Source organism: Camelus dromedarius, chromosome 28 (assembly GCF_036321535.1).
Source record: "Camelus dromedarius isolate mCamDro1 chromosome 28, mCamDro1.pat, whole genome shotgun sequence".
NCBI lineage: Eukaryota > Metazoa > Chordata > Mammalia > Artiodactyla > Camelidae > Camelus > Camelus dromedarius.
The window spans coordinates 27543028-27561294 of record NC_087463.1 but is presented as its reverse complement, the minus strand read 5'-3'; the positions used below and the strand labels follow the sequence as shown (position 1 = coordinate 27561294).

The window sequence follows — 18267 nt, the reverse complement described above, 5'->3', positions numbered from 1 at the left end:
GTGTCGGTGTCGCGTTGAAGCAGCTCACCTGCGACCTCTCAGCGAGTCGCACTGAAGTCTCTAATCAACGCCTCAGGCAGCTTAGCCGACACCCTCGCCCCAGGCTCCTTCTCCACGTGACCACCACAGGCCACAGACACAGGCTGGACTCCGGGTTCTGCCACCCAGCGGGGAGCACACAGGCAGGGCCCCGAGTGGCTGCCTCAAAGGGGCACAAAGGCTAATTTGCCCGCTGCCCACCCCAGGGCCGCGGCCTGAGGCCAGAGCAGAGGTCCCAGGGCAGCTCCAGCCCAGGCCGTCTGGTGCCACGTCGTGTACGAAGAGTCTCATTTCCTACCTTGTCAGGGGTAAGGACCTGCCAGCAAAGCTGCCTCAGTTTCCTTAGGTGCCTTAGATCTGACTTCCATAAATCTAGTAATTAGAAATGACACCTTTGAAAAGCTCCTCCCAGTAACGGGAAAACAGCCACGGAATGGCTTCAGAGAGAGCACCTGTTTTTGTTTAACCTTCCAAGGCCCCGGTAACCCAGCCAGGAATCTTCTGAGACACCTTCTGCCCCGCGAGCTCCCTGACAGGGTTGCGGTGTGGGGTGGCTCACCCACGCGGTGCGTGATGTGGATCCCGCACAGAGGGAGCGGGGCAGAGGAGAAGGCTTACAAAAAGGACTTTTATTAAATGAAAGAAAAAATCTGTGTGTCAAATACGAAATCGATATACAAAACTTTACATCCGATCTCGCAGGGGAGCCAGGCTACCAGTGAGGGCAGCCCTCTGTCCAGACTCCAGGTGCCCATGGAGGAAGGGGGCGGTCTGGGCGTGTGGAGTGGACCCCGTGCTGGAACCCGGGTCGCTGCAGAGCTCCAGGGGCCTGGCTGCCTCGGTGCCGCTCCCTCGGGCCCCCCAGGCCTGTCCACCCGATGTCAGGTTTTGACGCACGTGACTGCTCTGCCTCAGCTAACATCCAACACGTTTGTTCGGTGGCTATAGTTGTGAAAAAGCACGAAAATGTGGGTTCTCATGACATCGTCCCCCACGTGGTGTTGGATCCCCAGTCTCCTCCCTAAAAGAAGTGCGGTATTTAGGGAGCCCCCCTCCCCAGTCCCTCATTGCCTGACAGCAGACCACAAGCTCCAGCTCGCCAGGCGGCTCCGCTGAGCTCACCAGCATCTTTGGCATGAACCACGCTCCCCGTCACACGCTGTCACTTAAAAAAGTCGGCTTTCCTGTAGTAAAACTTATAAAAACACCTATTTTCTTAAAAATATGTGTTTCTGTATGTGGAGCTGTGCTAAACAGACACGTCCCTCTGGAGAAAAGGCAACCCCATCGAGGGCGGCCTATGCAGACGGAGGTGGCCGTGTGCCAGCCCCGCCCGGCGGTCACATGAGGTCGCCCAGCTCGGCCTCCAGCGCAGCCGCCATCTCGTCCGCCTCCGAGCTGCCCCCCTCCTCGTCCTCGTCCTCCTCGTCCTCGCAGCTGGACCCGCTGGCAGCGTCCTCGCTCAGCTTCCGCTTGTGGCCCCTGTGGGAGAAGCATGTGAGGCACTCGGCTCGCGGTGAGGCCCCCTCTCCTGGTGCTGCCCCCAACCTGACGGCCCCTCACCTGCCCGTGCTCACCTGGGCCCCCGGCTATCTGCTGCACTCCCCTCGCTGGACGGAGTGGACTTGAGCACGTGTCCCCGCTGGGCCCCCGGGGCCTTGGGCTCGCGGGGCCTCGGTCCCCGCTCCTCCTCCTCCTGCTCTTCCGGCCGCCTCCTCTCACTGTCGCTGTCATCACTGCCTTCTCCTAGGATGTCGTCCACCTGACGAAGGGCCGAGGGCAGCACACTGTGAGACCGACGTCCCCGAGAGCCCAGCGATGTCCCTCGCCCAGGGATGAACCCACAGCAGCAGCACGGCCCCACCCGCCTCCCAGAACTCCGAAACGGGGCTGCAGTCAGGTGCTCGCAAGCAGCACCAAGGACTGTCAATGGGGCGTGTGGACGGACGATGGCCCAGGCCGTCCTCTCCTCTGTGCCCACCCCCCTGGGCCCTGCATCCCTGAGGGAGACCCGGGTGCAGGCCACGCAGAGCCTGACCCTGATGGGGCTCTGCCTCCAGCACACTTCAGGGCCCACGGTGAATGAGCAGGGCGTTCGTCTAAATCGAGGCTGAGGCGGGGAGGCTCCCATCAGGTGGAGAACCAGGCCAACCAGGTGGCACCCCCTCAGAGCCCCTCCTGGGGAGACGGAGCCGCAGGGGATGGCAGGGGCGCCTGGGGTGAAGCTCCGGAAATGCTCACTGAGGCTCCCCTGGGACACCGGCCCCGCCGCGCGCGCGGTGGCGAGATGTCTCAGAGGAAACCAGCGACCCGCTCACGGGACTGACGGCGCGTGTGCGGCGGCGGCCTTGCGGGGCCACAGGACGGCTTTTGGACACTTTGCTTAATTCGTACTGAAGCCTTAAGCTACCAGACAGCAAACCTGTGTCTGAGGCCTCAATTTCTCCAGTGATACGCACTCATGTCCACACACAAACTCGCTCTGCGGACAGGTAGTGCTCACTGGTCCAAAGCTACCTTCACAGTCAATGAAAACAAAGCACCCACGAAACACCACGAAACTAAGTCTACGTCCTCCTCCTTGACAGGAGCTGCCATGGAAGCGAGAGGAAACCGCCAGCAGGCTGCACCCTCGGCGGGGAGAGGCCAAGGCGGGCCTGCACCCTCGGCGGGGAGAGGCCAAGGCGGGCCTGCACACTCGGTGGGGAGAGGCCAAGGCGGGCCTGCACCCTCGGTGGGGAGAGGCCAAGGTGGGCCTGCACCCTCGGCGGGGAGGCACACGCAGGCCCGCACACGTGGGGAAGCACACGAGGGGTGGCGTGCACAGGCCGGGCCGGCTCCCTCACTGCTTGTCTGCACCGTGGCACATGAGGCACGTGAGCCTGCACTCAGCACAAAGCTCTCTCACGTGAGCCAAGATACACGCGCATAACCGTCTGGCACCGACAGGACAAAGACCCGAGATGACCACACTAGGTGCACGTCTGCGTTCGTAATTCTTTTACAGAAGCAAGGAGGAGATTCTGTCCTGGACCTTGGGTTTGCAAAGACACTGACCTAAGATGCCAGCCTGTGCCTGGCGCATCCAAGGACAGCACACACTTAACCAACAGTCCAGGGGAAGCCACGCTACGCCGCCTCGTGACCTTCTGTGCTTTCCCCTGAGAGGAGCCGAGATTCTGGCCGCAGAACAAAGAGGGGCTGGACATGAAGGGAACGGGGATGGCTCGGGGGCTGAGGGGCTTGGAGAGGGGTCTGTGCTTCCAGATGCCCTGGCTGTGGGGCCCCCAGATGAGGTCTTAAACGTTCAGAGCAGGCAGGCTCACCCAAGAACCAAGCACCTGTTTGCTGGTCACAGCCTGTAGCAAGAGCCCCCTCTGGTGGATTGAAATACAACTGCACTGCAACGGGCTCAGAGTCACTGCACGGGGGGCGTGGGGCCCCAGGGACGGGGTGTGTGTGGCGTGTAGGGGGCCATGGGGCACCAGGGATGAGGTGTGGGGTGGGCACAGGGCTCCAGGGACAGGGCGTTGGGGGGGGCGACCTCGTATTTGATTCCATCACACCCCGCAGGACCCTCCACTCAAGGAACAGAGGAAAGCACACCAACCTGATAGTCGTACAGAACGACGCCAGGTGACCTGAAGCAGATTTTGTGATTCCCAGAACGTAACTGTGTTTGAAACATGTTTTCAGCAGAAAGCCCATTGAAGGAACAATGTCATTCAATGGGAAAATAATCTGCTGATAAATCGAGAAACAGCACAAAAAGTAGGCCACCCAGTTAGGTCTCCACTGTACAGACGGCTCTACAGAGACCAGAAGGGAACTGAGAAGGCCCTGCCCTCAGCGGTCCCTAAAGAGCAGGAACCTCTACTTAGAAAACTGACCTTGACTCTAGCAGATGCACGGCAGTCTTCTGCCAGGGTCTATCTCAGTTCAAGGAGCCTTCTGGGGTTTTCTCCTAAAACTTACCTCAACACTGACCAGTGAGCCTGACCACTCCTGCCTCCTACTCTCCGGGGAGACCGAGCCGGCAGAACCGAGCCCCTGCCTTTGAGATTGGGACTCGCTCTGGGACCTGCCTGGGGAGGGAACATTCGACGCCGACACATTCCCTACTGTATGAGGGGTTTTATTCACTCTCGCCCACTCTAAAGCCTAGTGAGCACAGACCCCTCATGGGATTCGATGATGCAGACGGAAGCATCCCCACCTCACGGGCAGGGCTCACGGCCAGCCCGCGCGGAGAACTCTGTCCGCCAGGCCTGCGGTCTCCCGGCTGCTAAGGCCAGAGCCCTGCTTTGGAGGCTCCCTAAGACTTTCTGAGGGCGGGCGCCTCCCAGGAGAAGCCGTGATGCTGACCACCGGGGACAGATCATTGAAAGTGAACGGAATGTGCCTGCCGCCCCAGTGGTCCCCAGAGGTCCCGAGGACAATGCCCATCCACGCGGCACAGCGGGCAGCGGCTGTAGCTCCTCACATGCCTCTGAGGTGAAGGTCTGAGGGGCGTTGGGCAGCGTCCGTCCTGACCAGGGCCTGGCTGGGGACTCTGTTACACGTCGGTCCTTGCGAAGAACGGTCAGGCCAGGAGTGATGAGCACAAGCACCCGCAGGGCCTGGCCCTTCTCTGGAGGGGCCTGGCTGTGACAGCCCGGGGGCCGGGGGGGCTGGGGGGGTCCAGGGCAGGCCGACGTGAGGGCCAGAGGCTGCTCGCGTGGGCAAGACACGGGCAACTGGTTGCAGAATCACTTCCAGTTCCGGCGTGTTTTGCTCCCAAGGAGAACCCCCTCTGCCTTTAACCTTCAGTTCGGAGGGGATTCCATCGCCCAAACCTTCTCAGTGGTGTAACAACAAAGTACCAGTCTTCTGAGTGTGTTTCAACAGTCCGTGTGCACCCGAGACGGCAGTGACTGGGGTTTCTCACCCTCAGCGCTGCTGACACTGCGGGGGCCGCCTGGCACCCCGGCCCCACCCACTGCACATCAGGAGCCCTCATAGGAACGATGACCCACACGCTGCCAAGTGTGCCGGGTGGGGGGGGCGGGGAGGGCGCGCGCAGTCAGGCCCCATGGTTGGAATCACAAACCCGACTTTGGAAGTGGACTCGGACTGCACGCTGACGGGCCCCCCGGTGCTGCCGTCCACCTCCTCACACGTGCCCTGGGGAGTGGAGGGGACGGGCCGGCCTCACCTCTCTGTCCATGCTCTCCAGGTCCTCCCGGCACAGCGTGTACAGCGGCATTGTCTCCGACAGGCTGGGCTGGCGCTTCCTGCGAGGGGGGCCGGGCGGCTCCCCATCCTGGTGGTCCGGCACGTCCTCACCAAACATCGGCGGTGGATGTGGCTGAACAGCCCTGAAACGAATTTCACAGGCCCCACTTGAGGAGTCGGTCTGAGCTCACTTCCAGCCCCGACGCAGACTCCTGACCCTGGGGACAGTTGTGCGAACGTGCACAGACCACTTCAGCTGTGAAGACACGCTGTCTTGTCAGCAGTGCCCGCCCGGGCTGCATCAGTTTGCTTACGAACTGCAGCCTTGGCGGGTCCAGCCTGGCCACGGGCAGCCCAGGCGCACGCCTCCTCCAGCGAAAGCGAGCATCTACCTTCCCCCGCCAGCACGCTGAGGCTCACAGCCCGGCCGCCCTCATCTCAGAGCAAAGGGCAAGTGTGGGGAGACGGTGAACAGAGGCCCTGCTCTTGACCTGGTGCAAGTCTGCGCCCACCTGGCCCCACGTCCTGGCTCCACACTTCATGCTCCAGTCCGTGACCCACTGCAGCCAGTGGAGCCCACCCCCTGCAGTAACCACGGGGCACCAGAGTCAGACACTCACAGACACGTTCCCCCACACGCCCGTGGTGACCGCGGGAAGCTGGGACCCCGACAGCCACCCAGCAGTGACGATGGCCCCACAGGGGTCAGCAGCGCCTACAAGGGACCTCGACTCCCCCCCAGCAGAGTCGAGGTGAGCTGTGCCCCTACTTCTGCTGCTGAAGCAGAGCAGTGAACGCAGCCACACAGAGCATCACAGGAGGTCCCGACTGTCACGAGAGATGGGAGACTGTTCAGGGTTCAACCAAAAATCTCTGAGAAGCAGGGAGATCGCAAACTGAACGAAAAAGGCAACCAGGAGATGTCAACTCTGAGGTGACAGCAATGACGGAATTACCTGATGAAGATTCTCAAGTATCCATGATAAAAAAAATGCTTCAACAGGCGATTACAAGCACACTCGAGGTCTGTGTTATTTCTCCTAACTGTCTGTGAATCTACAATTACCTCAAAATAAAACCTTCAAGAAAATAAAATGTTCACAACTTATACAACACAGCTGATGACAGATAAATTAAAAGGGGTTTAGAATTTCAGATGTTGTCCGAGCAGGGAAGTATGTTTGATTTCCAACTCTGTGAACCCAGGACTCCTTCCCAGCCCTGCGTCTCCTTGTGGGATGCCGCTCCACTCCCCCGCACAGGCACCTGTCACCTCCACCTGCAGACACCCCTGAGGGAGGCCCAAGGCTTAGGCCCAGTGACCACCCCTCGGAGCCTCGCACATCCCACGGACGGCCCCTGCCCTGGTCCTGGCTCGGGGTGGGCTCCAAACTGCACCTGCCAACCGCTCCCATGTCCAACGCTCTCCCTAAGCGCTCCACACAGAGGAACCTTGTGCGAGAGCACCTTCACGCCCGCTGACCACAGCCAGGGAGAGCGTCACCCCACACCACGAGGACCTCTGCTCCCAACCCCCCAAGGTGCCAGCAGCCTAGCCCGCAACCAAAGCATCAAAGCAAAAATCACAGAAACTGAGCATCCTCAGGGCCTTCGCCCGGGAGAGCCCGCGGAAGAGCCGCAGCTGCCCGGAAGCCTGGCACCTGTCACAATAGGGACCACGCGGGCCCCAGGCTTAGAACACGGCTGAGTCACGAGCCTGGGAGGCGAAGGGAGGGGGCCCCCCGCCCTGGGCACACGGGTGTGGGGCAGCTTCCGGAGGCAGGAGCAGCAGAGCCAAGGGCTGACTGCGCAAACGGAGGCAGACGGACCAGGCACAGACGTGTCGGGCACAGCACGCCATCGGATAAACGGGAGGCTCTCGGTCTGCTCGGGCGCTGCTGCTCTCCTGCGGAGATGGGCCACTTCACCAGCTTCGGAGGCAGAACCACCCACAAGCCGTCGACCGCCTGCCAGTCTTAGGAGAACGTACGGTCTCCTGCACACGTGAGTGGGGCGAGGACGGAGCGTAACTCGCAAGACGAGGGCTATCTAGAAGACGTCTCCGGCCTCCTCCGAGGCGATGGTCTCCATCGGGGCAGCGTGCTGGTGCGGCTGGAGCAACGCTGCCCCCTCACAGAGCTCACGGAATAACCGGACAGTGAACCATGTTACTGTCCCTCTGTGCACCTAAGTGGCTGGACGAGAACTAACAAAAATCCGTGCTTTGGTGGGAATCACACTTCCAAGTTAAAAAAAAGAAAAACTTTCACCGAAAGTCAACTCATTAGAATAAACCCCAGCCCAACGCGTGTGTTTTCCTCAGGAAAGACAGTCAGAGCTGAAGCCTCTCCTTTCTGCACCATGTGGGACTGAACTGCCGCTGTTCATGTAAATCACACACATTTCGGGACAAGTCCGGGCCCTCCGCGCCTCACCGACAGCGCCGTCACACAAGTGGGAGGAAGCCCCTCACGTCTGCACGGTTGTTTCCAGACAGCACTTAACTGCTCCCTCTCATCTCAGAAACTCCTCGCCTGCCGCCACTGACTTCCAGCGAGGCTGAGCGGTTGAAAACCCATTGCTGTACGTAATTTTTAAATATGCCGAACAGTTTAATATGCCTTTGTTCTTTACATTTAAGAGAAATGAGTCAAATGTTTGTCATTTTATTTTCAGCATGAAGCAGATCTAAAGCCAGGACTCACTCGGGTAAACGTCAGCACAGGACTGACTCTGGGGCTGCTTTAAGCTATGCAAACGTTATTGTAAAACTGCAATTTAAGAACTGTCATTTCTGTGTCATTTTAACACACAGATCCTTCCTGGCGTCTCCTGCATACTTCTAATTCAAATTACAGTATCTGTAGGCCGTACCCTGGAACAGAAGCCTGAACCACGCTGCCGAGAAGACCCTGGTGAACACAGTGCTCTGAAGGGGGACCCATGCTGCCACTGAGATAGCCCGTGCTCCACCGTCCCTCATTTCCAGTGTCGTGAACCACGGTGTCGTTTTACTCCTGGGGGGGTCATTTGAGCTAATCTGGGCAGTGACCATCGCCGGGCAGCCCAGGGAGGTTGTCAACTGCCCAGAGGCCGGAAGTGTTCAGGTCAAATCAAGACTCACACAGACGGAAGATTAAGGCCACAACAGCACCTCCTCCTGAAATCAGAGACGTGCTCATCTCCGTGTCTGTGCCACCACTGCCACCTGAGTTGGAAACCCCAGACTCGCCATAGGCCCCCAGGGCCGCCCACACGGGGACACGGTACTCTCGGAGCCCAGTCCCTGGCCACTGGCCTCCCCGTCCCATCACGACAGCCACCACAAGATCATGGCCTGGGAGCCTGTGAGGCACCCCAGGGCACTTCCTGAAGGAGCCGTGGCTGTTCAGGGAGCCGCCAGCACCTGCCTGCCTTGTCCCTGCCCATTGACACCCCCTCTTCCACAAGCCACAGGCCAAGGGCGGGAGGCCACCCCACTGCGAAGGGCAGGGCTGCTCGTGGGGCTGGGGCTCCAGACACAAGGGCATGCATCCCCGTCCTTGGTGAACCATGGCGTCTCAGTCCAGCACCGATCCCCGCAGTAAACCCAACACCAGGCGTTTTGGGGACTGCTCGCCCCTACGAGTGAAACTTAGCAGCACCCCCGCCCGCCAGCCCAGGAAACCAGGAGCAGCAGGTACAGAGCGCACAGAGGCGGGGCGCTGTCAGGTGCTGTTGGGGGTCTCCAGGCAAGACAGGTGGCAGGGAGCAAACTGGGGAGAGTGCAGCCCCGTGCCTGCTAGGGGAGTGTCGGGGCTCCTCCCAGGACACCACCAAAGGAGCCTCGTTCTCTTCTGCTTAACAGATAGCTGTCTCTTCGAAGGCTGACGGTGCCCCCAGATCTGGAGACGGTGCAACCGCTGTGTGAACGCCCAGCTCCCTCCGTGCCTGGTCCAGCTCCCATGCGCTGGCAGCCCCTCGGGTCTGGCACCGCGGGTGGCCCGGCCATCCAGACGGGCCTGGAGGTCTGGAAGGGGCTGTGCTAGCGTGTCCGCCCCCAGGAGAGCTGGCCCCACCAGCACCCCTCACCGCCTGTGCCTCCCGAGCATGCGAGGCCCCGAAGACGAGCATCTCCCTTTTCCCATTCACAGCATCTCATGATCGACTAATGTTACTACCCAAATGAACTGGTGGCGACTACAAAAGCAGCTCTTAACTTTCTTGCTACATAGAAACATTAAACCTTAAGAGATAAAAATCCATTCTTTAATTGTACACGTTACAAACATACGTTGTGGTACCACTTAACGGTGTATCGTGGCATGAACACACCACTGACGTGTAACATACACACGATTACAGGACAGATGCGTGAAACAGGCTTTCTCTCATCTCTGGTCTTTAAAAAGCTGAACCACGCCGTGCTCATCCTGGTTTCTCCCTCGTCCAGCCCGTGGCCGGGAGTCCTGACGGCTGGGGCCTTCCCTGCTGACCCCCGTGCGGGCGCATCCCAGGTCTCCTCCTCCCGCGTCGTCTTTCACGCGCCTGGTTTCCGTCTCTCCAGTCACCCTGAGATCCTGCACTTGTCAGTCTGGGCGCCTGTCTGCCTGTCATCACGGGTTGCAATTCTCTGCGGAGATGGCTCCACCTTCCCGCCCGGCCTGCTGTCCTCCCAGCGCATCGACGCAGTGACACCGTCTCTAAGGCCCCTCCACCCTCCCATCGGGGGTCTGCTCCGATGGCCTCTAATCCCAACCTTGCCTCAGAGCCCTGGGGGCACCACCATGGGCATGGCTTCATCCACACTGGACACACGAGACACGCCCTCAGGAAGGGCTCTGCCGGCTCGCTCCTCTCAGGCGTAGGAGAAGCCCCGCCGTGCAGGGTGCTGGCCGATACCATCCATGGCTGGTGTGCCCACTCGTGTGAGTTCCTGGCCATCTGCAGCGGGAGGACCAATCCAATCAGAGCAGTGCCCTCTCACCAGGACCAGAACCCTTCCACCTCAGGCCTCGTGCCCTCAGTCTGCGGGCGACTCCTGCAGCGAGAGCCGGTCACCGTACAAGCGGGCTCGGGCTGAGAATTAACATCGGCACTGGACCATCACTGTTTCCTGCTGTGGAAGGTGTGAGAAGTGGTGGCGGGACTGGCTCTCCCCACCTGTTCCCCGGCCCGGCCCCTCCCTGAGTGCGAGCTCACACCCTCCTCCACCAGGAGGGCAACTCCAGTGAGGGTGGAGGTAAGGCTCTCCCTGCCGTCCCGCAGGCTAACTGACCGTGGCCTGTGTCCCCGACAGCCTCAAGGCTGCAGGCTCCTCAGCTGCGACCCTGGGAGCAGTAAGCCAGCAGGGCCTGCACCCACGGCCCCCGCACTCGGAACCTGTGAGCTCAGGGGCCTGGGTCCACGTCCCTGAAGGCCCCTGCAGGCAGCACCCACAGTCCTGCCTGGGGAGGGTTCCCCCTTGGAGGTGTGTCCTGCACACCCACCGGGTTTACTTTCAAACGGAGGAGCCTCAGAAACAAGCGTGATGTCCCATTTAAAATGCTTCAGTGAAGCAATGACTGCACGACAGACGAACACTGCGTGGTGACAAATGGACCATCCTGACCCGCAGGTCTGCACATGTGAGGAGTCTGAGGAAGGGGCGACAGGCCTCGGTTTCGGGTGCCGATGTCCTCAGGGACAGTAAAATACAGAGCTATAAGCCCAAACCCGAATCTCCTGCGGGAGCTCCCTCAGGCACTGAGGCGCTTCTGCCCTGAAGGCAAGGTCCCCGCAGCAGGAGTGTGGCGTCACGGGCCTGGGCTGGGACTTCCCTCAGCCGCCTGCCACCCGCTCGGTGCCAGTGACAGAAAACGCCCAAATGTCTATTCTGTCCTGGGGCCTCAGATAAGCTATGACTCAAAAAACACGGACTTGAAATAATGCCAGATCAATGTAACACGTTTAAAAAGAAGGCGGAGGACAGGAGGAGCTCAAAGTGAGAAACTCCTCGAGAAGACCCGACGGTGAAAACCGCAGCTGTAACCGGGACTACAGAGAGAACCCCAGCCCCGGCGGCTCAGCGAGAGCCATGAGGTGCCCCCCCACACCTCGGCGGGTGGCGTCATCTTCGGAACTCTCGTCTACCCACAACAAACATTTCCCCGACGACACAGCCACAAGGTGTCAGACCCCAGTAAGAAAAAGGGAGTCCATCCAGGATGTAAGCAGCCGCCCGACGTGAGATCCAAAAGACCGACCGGTGTGCGTGGGGGGCCCCCCGGCAGCTGGAGACGACCGCTGGGGACGTCTGCCTCCACTCCCCACCGGGCAGGCGGGTGTGAGGGGCCAGCAATGGACGGAGGGCGAGGGCGGGGCCGGGTCCTCCAGGTGGGGCCACAGACCCTAGTGAGTTTTTGGAAAACAACTGACCCCGTTTATTAAAGACAAGGGTACATGTGCCCTTCAGCCCAGCAGCCCCGCTCTCGGGAAGGAACTCGCGGGCACGTAAACAGAAGCACAGACGTCGCCACGTGTCTCTTCAAATGACTAACCGTCACTGGGAGAAGATGGAAGCTTCATCAGTGACGATGCCTTTGCTTGAAAATAACAGGACAAACCACCAATCAAGCAGTCCAAGTCAAACTGGCCTAACAGGCCGAACAGGGCATCTGTCTGCTCATGTGTGGAGCCCAGCAGCAGGGCCAGCAGACACCCACTGGCCTCCGGGGGCCCTGCGCCCATGTCCACTCTGCACACACCAGCCCTGGTTCGTAGCGGCCTCGCAGCGTCGCTGTGGCCAGAGGGTGTGGAGTCACTGCTCATCCACAGAGAGCACTCTGGTGGGGCCCCGCCGGTCAGTGCAGCCAGGTCAGCGTAGGCCCGAGGAGTCAAGGCAGAAGGAACCGGCTGCCACACATGGGCTGGCTCTCAGGAAGGGCTCCAGGCTCCAGAAAGCAGGGGGACCCAGAAGCAAGATGACACGTGTCCATCACACACATTTCACAGCAATGGCCACTCATGGAAAACAAGACAGAACTTCGGACCCTCGTTTAAACCTCAGTGTCCTAAGGTGCTTCACCAAGTGGTGTGTAAGGTCCTCAGTCCAGCAGACTTCCTTCACACACAGGGAGGAAACAGACACTCGTGGAGACACGGGTGGAGACCACTGGCCATGTTCCTCTCAGGGCAGTGCCATCCCCACCCACCTGCACTCCTGCTCACAAACTGCCCCAGCCGCCACGACCCTCAGTCTGACCCGAGTCAGAAGTGGGACAGGGAGGCTGGGCCTACTGAGGGTGGGAGCTGCAGAGCAGAGCTGCTCCCGATGGCCCGAGCAGGACCCTCCTCCCTCGTAACAGTTCTCTCCGTCCTGCAGAGGGAACAGGCCTGCAAGGGCGAGGCAGGAGGGTCAGATCCCGCCGCCCAAGGCCTGCCTCCGCTGGGAGGGCTGGCACCCCGACACTGAGCAAAGGCTAAACCACGGACTTGCCTGCCCAGTTCTGGGACCCAAGGCAGGACAGGGAACGTGGAGAAAGGCCCCACGTGGACATGAGTGAGGAGCGTGCCCTAGTCCGACCCTCACGTGCGGACCACTAGCGCCCCAGCGCACTACCTGCTGGCTGAGCCCACGTACCTGAAGGAGGAGAGCTCTGCGTGGACGGGCAGGGAGCCGGGGGGCCCGGGGCCCGCAGCGCCCTTCCGAATGAGCCTGCCCGTGCTGGCGTCGTACACCCGAGCCTCGGGGCCGGGCGGGGCCCTGGGATGGACCGGCGTCGGGTGGAACAGGGTGGTGGGAAGCACGCCCTGCCTGTCGGGAAAGGCTGCCGGGCCGTCCTCCCTGCGGGATGAGAATGAGGGCCATGAGGAGGGGCTGGCACTGATGCGGGACCCAGCAACCTCTGCCCAGGCTGGGAGCTGAGCCCTCCTGCCCGCGGTTCCTCCCTCCACATCTGCACGTGAGGACACGGTTCTTCCTAAGTAAGCCTTGGCCCCCCGAGAGGTGGGCATGGGGGCCACCCTGCTGTCTCTGGTGCTTCCCCTCCAAGCACAGAATCGACTCTGCCCAGACAGGAGCCCTGTCCAAGTTGCCTCAACAGAAACAGGCCTGCATGGTGCACTCCCACCCCCGGCTGCCCCTGGGGACTCACAACCTGCCAACCGGTCTTCTGCCCCGCCCCAGTCCTGGTCACCACCTCCCTCCACATCAGACCCCACAAAGGCTTTGTGACTCGTTACAACCACATCCTAGCCACAAAGGAAAGACACACAAACTAAGCTTTGTTGCTAAAAGCCACACTGTGTCTCAGAAAAAGCAATTTTGTTCCTTCCCCAGGAAGCAATGCTCAGAGGTGCTTTTCAAGATGACCTGCTTGGAGCCTGCAGCACCTGCGGCGAGGGTGGCAGGGGACAGATGAGCGGCCTCTGGAGGAGGGAGCAGCAGACCCCCACCCCAAGCCTCTCCTTCCCCGCCCGCATGCCGGGGGCCAGGGGCCGGCCTGGCTGGCTGTGGCAATGCCGTGCTGGGAGTCCTGGGCAGGGAGGCTGGGGGCTGGTGCTCACCTCTGCGCCCTGCCATGGTCATCTCTCAGTGGGAACAGCTGCTCCTCCACCTTGTCCCACCGCTCCAGGCAGCTCCACAGCCAGTCGGGGTTGACCACGTGCAGCTGCCCACACTCCTGGGCCTGGCGCACCTTCTCCGTGCCTGCAAGCAAACACCCGTCAGTGCAGTGCTGCCGTCAGGGCAAAGTGCGCAGGCTGGGGTCCTGGAGGGGTGACCTCACAGCAGGGCGGAAGGCCAGGCTTGCAGGGACACCGTTTCGTGATGGCTCAGGAAGGGTCTCGAGCCCCCGCTGGTACAACCTCTCTCTCAATGTCCACTGCAGAGCCTGCAGCTCTCTCTCTTCCCGAGAACACACGTGCCACGTCCCCAAGTCCAGCTCCACCGCCCCGATCAGGAACCCGCCGCAAGCCCCTCTCCTTGCTGCACGGAGTCTCAGCTCCTCCGCTGGCCGTTCAAGGTCACAACCCTAGTCCCCCTCTGCTGGGACCCCTCCACCCCTGGAGCCCGCCGTCTCCCACCATCTCCCAGAACAGTAACAGGCCACTCTGGATGCAGGCGGGGCAGATACACGACAGCACCCGACGTCCTGGGAAGGTCTCCTCCACCGTCGGGGAGGGCCTGTCCCACCCGTGAGCTCACAGAGGACCCTGCAGATCATGCTCTGTTGGGGGCAGGTGTTCAGAAGCCCTGACTCAGTGGCTGCAGATGAGGGAGGGGCAGTGACCGGAGAGGCCGGCCTGCAGCAGGCTTTGTTTGGAAAACACCAAACTGCTTCAAGGAAGTAATGAGGTTCTTCTAACTTTCTTTAAAGGAAAAGGGCGTGAGCATGCCTTCACAGTGTGCCAATCACCGAGAGGCCGTCCGCTCGATGAGGAACCATCCACTCGGCTGAGACCAGCGGTGCCTGAGCGTCTGAGGGAGGCTCCGCCGTAACCCTCACTTCCCACCTACACTCAACCAGGGTGCACATGGGTCCCGACCAATCTGCGCCTCCCCTGTTCAACCTCGACACATGTTGGGGCCCCAGCTCCACCCCGACCCAGGCACAACCCGCTCATTTCGCACACAGCACGGGGGCACGCGGGGACAGCCGCTGAGTCAGAGTTGGGGCTGTCCCCAGGGAGAGGCTGCACCAGGACCCCACTCCCAACATGGAAGGCCCGACTCACCAGCCCGCGCCGCGATCAGGTGGGTGGCCCTGTCGGGGGCGTCGGGGTCCAGCACCAGCTGGGTGAGGATGCGCGCGCCGAGCGCCGTGGCGTGGTAGTGCTCCCGTGTCTTCTCCACCGGGAAGTCTGTGGGGTGCAGTCCACTGAAGATGATGGCGACGTCGGCCAGCACCCTGCTCCTGAGCTCGGGCACAATCTTCCGGATGTCAGGGGGCTCCCGAGCCTCCCCGCGGAGGAAGCGGTCGTACTTGGCGTAGTAGTCAGAGTGCACACGGGCCAGGATCTCCTCCAGGTGCACCAGGTGGTCATCGTCGTCGGCGTCCTCCTCCTCCTCCTCCTCCTCCACGCTCTGGTCCAGGGACTCGCCCACCGTGATGCCTGACTGCTCGCTGTTCTGTGACTCCGTCTCGGCCTCCTTCCTGTCAGCACAGCCGCTGCCCAGCCCGCAGAGGCCGTCCCGCTCGCCCTCCTCCTGGCCGTCCAGGTGGACACCGGGCGTGGGCTCCCCGCAGTGGTTGGCACCCGCAGGCCTGTCCGCTGCTGCGCCGGGAGGGCCGCCCTTGCCGGCGTCCCGGGGGGCCTTGGTCTTCTTCCGGGCCCTCTTCTCCCCGCTCTCGCAGTCAGAGGCGGCAGGGGACGGCCGGCCTTCAGACTCGCTGCTGCTCCCGCTGTCACTGGGGACGTCCAGCTCCAGGTCGGGGCCTGTGGGGCCCCACATGGGCCGCTTCTCGGGCTGTGTCCGCCCCCGCTGCTGTGCACATGATGGGGGCCCCCTGCCGTCGGCCCCAGAGGTGCGGGCGGCGGGCCGGGCGCCCCTGTCCTCCTCCTGCCCAGGCCAGGGCCAGCCCCCCCGTGGAGCAGCACCTCCGTTTAGCTCCCTCGCTGGTTTCCCGAGGCCGTTGCTCTGCTCAACCCCAGACACCTGCCTTCCTTCCTCGGGGTCCCTGACGGATGGAGGCTGTTCCGGGATGTCGGCACCTTTTAGAAGAAGGATTTACTACACGTGTGCACGAGAGAAAAAAGTGTGTCACTTAGCATCTAACAGGGACTTCCCGCTCAAGCAGACCTGGTCGCCTCCCACGGCTGTGGGTTTGAACCCCACTCTGGCCCAGGGTTGGCAAACCTCTGCTGGGAGGAGCTGGAGAGAAAACACTCAGGTCTGGGGACCTCACACGCTCACTCTGCTTTGGTTTCCACAACAACACAAAACATGCCGCATGCTTAGTGCCCAGGCTGCGGTCAGGCTGGGCCTGGGAACAGCGGCCTCCACGAGCTGTGCTGTCCAGCCTGGTCCTCCGTGGGGACGCTCTTGGGTCCCACTCCTCCTGGCCTACACCTCAGAGTCATTTCAGTGACTGCAGCAATAACCGTATGCCTTGAAATATTTCATTTAAAAACTAAAGATCATCAGAAAAACTTCATTTAAACCAAAACTTTAAATTTTCTCCAGATTTTGGGTTCAGGGTTGCCTGGCAGGTGCAGCCGCACGCCTCCCCGCTGACTCTGGGCCAGGGCACGGCGTCGGCCTCCCGTGTGCACACAGTGCAGCGGCCAGATTCCCAGAGTCATGTTTGTCCTTCAAGGAAAGCTGGGAATGAAAGGCAGTATTCACATGCATTAAATTAAGTTGTATTCTTTAATCTTCACTCAACTCAAAAAACGTTTAGGTTAGTACTGTCAAAAAAAAAAAAAAAACTGAAACCAAGTAATATTGTGCTTTTCAGCATAAATAAATAAACCCAACAACCTGTGTAACTAAAGTAATATAAATAAATAAAATTAAACTGAATTCTGAATTTACAGCAGCCGTGACAGACACGAGAGAGGAGAAAAAAAGGGGCAAACACTTGTCCTCTGACGCCCCGGAGGAGTGGCCCACCTCTCTTCCTGGCCTGAGGCTCCCGGGACCCAGGCGGGGCGTTGACGTCCCCCGTGCCCTGGAAGTACACGTACTTCTTCACAGTGATCAGGTTGGGGGCAAACTTCCAGACGTCTTCTCGGTCATCGATGATGCAAACCATTGAGTCTCCACAAGGGAAGAGATTTCTGGGAGTAAGAACCCATCAAAATTACTAGCACAGTTTATAAAATAATCCTCAATCAGAAGTTAAGAGTGTGTCTTATATGAAACCAGCAGAGAGCAAATTCCCCAGAAATGGACACACTGAGAGCCTTCGTTCAGCTCGCGTGTAGAATCTCCAAGTTTCCGCAGAAAGCAACACTAAGACAGGCTTCTTCGCTTCTGAGATCCCTCAAAGCGGGAGTCAGAACACTTCCTCTAAAGGGCCAGAGGGACGGGGTTGGTGTCTGGGGGCCTCGGGAGCCCTCGTCCACGGAAAGCTGGTGTGGACCAGTGGCGCTGGCCGCACCCCAACACGACTTCATCTACACACACAGGTGTCCAGCCCGTGGCCAGGGGAGAGCTCTCAGTTACAGGGGGAGGGCAAGCCCTTACTCGAATCTCAGCTGTCTGGAACAACCAACCGTTCCCTGCAGGGCACCTACTTGACATCGAGTCCAGAAAGGGATTACTGTTCTCCCTGAAGCTGTCAGGGTGCATGGGGTGAGCAGAAATATGAACAAGGGTCCAAAAAGCCACTTAACAAAAGCAGACCTGCCCTGTGGGCTTTTAACTTGATTTCTGCCCAGGACTGAGGACCCAGGGAGGGAGGTGCAGAGAGCCAGCCTTCAGAGGGTGCGAGCCCTGTGCCTGCCTTCTGGGTCGAAAAGCAAACCCAGGAGGGGCGCCTGCCACTGTTCAGGTTCTCCAGCAGCCGATTAAGGCTGTGACTGCCCAGAAAAAGTGTTCACGCGTCCGAAGTTAATGTTATTTCCTGAGTCTGTTTTCCTCGTGGCAGGTGAAACACAAAAGGCAGCTCAAGTACCTGGCACATTTAACTCCAGATGAGGGAGGTAAAAACCACACCAAATCCAGCCCGGGGAGCAGACCCAGCGGCCCAGACCTGCACCAGCCAAGCGCCCACCACCCGAGGGCCCTGGAGCCCGCTTTCCCCCACAACACCCACATAAAGTGGTGTCTGATGTAGTATAATGGGGCGGGCTACCTTTCTGGGTAGAAATGGGGAAATTCTTTGTACAGGGGAAGCAAAAAACTCTCAAAATATAAAACAGCCCTTTGTCAATGCCTGGCCACCCCTGTGGTGAAAGCAGAGGCCAGGACAGGGAGGGGAGGGGTGGGAGCAGGCACTGTCGGACTCAGGACTGTATCACGTCCTGAGGGACAACAGCACACGAGAGTCTAAGGGACACAAACCCCAGACGCCAACACCCCTGCCAGCAACCCCTCGAGACTCCTGA

At 60.3% G+C, this 18267-nt stretch overlaps 1 protein-coding gene across 2 annotated transcripts in view; it reads right to left on the bottom strand.

Moving 5' to 3' along the window:
• Window positions 1-653: 653 nt before the first annotated feature.
• Window positions 654-18267, bottom strand: part of CTDP1 (CTD phosphatase subunit 1) — a 29988-nt gene continuing 12374 nt past the window's right edge. The window contains exons 7-13 of one of the 2 annotated variants that reach the window (XM_031441707.2): window positions 16829-16995; window positions 14950-15927; window positions 13780-13921; window positions 12854-13057; window positions 5234-5396; window positions 1617-1801; window positions 654-1521 (exon numbers count right to left, since the gene is read on the bottom strand). In XM_031441707.2, coding sequence (XP_031297567.2) covers window positions 1380-1521; window positions 1617-1801; window positions 5234-5396; window positions 12854-13057; window positions 13780-13921; window positions 14950-15927; window positions 16829-16995 — 1981 coding nt within the window. In that variant the 3' untranslated portion in view covers window positions 654-1379. Of the gene's footprint in view, window positions 1522-1616; window positions 1802-5233; window positions 5397-9479; window positions 12335-12853; window positions 13058-13779; window positions 13922-14949; window positions 15928-16828; window positions 16996-18267 lie in introns of those variants that run through there. The other variant, XM_031441709.2, reaches the window with a different exon arrangement.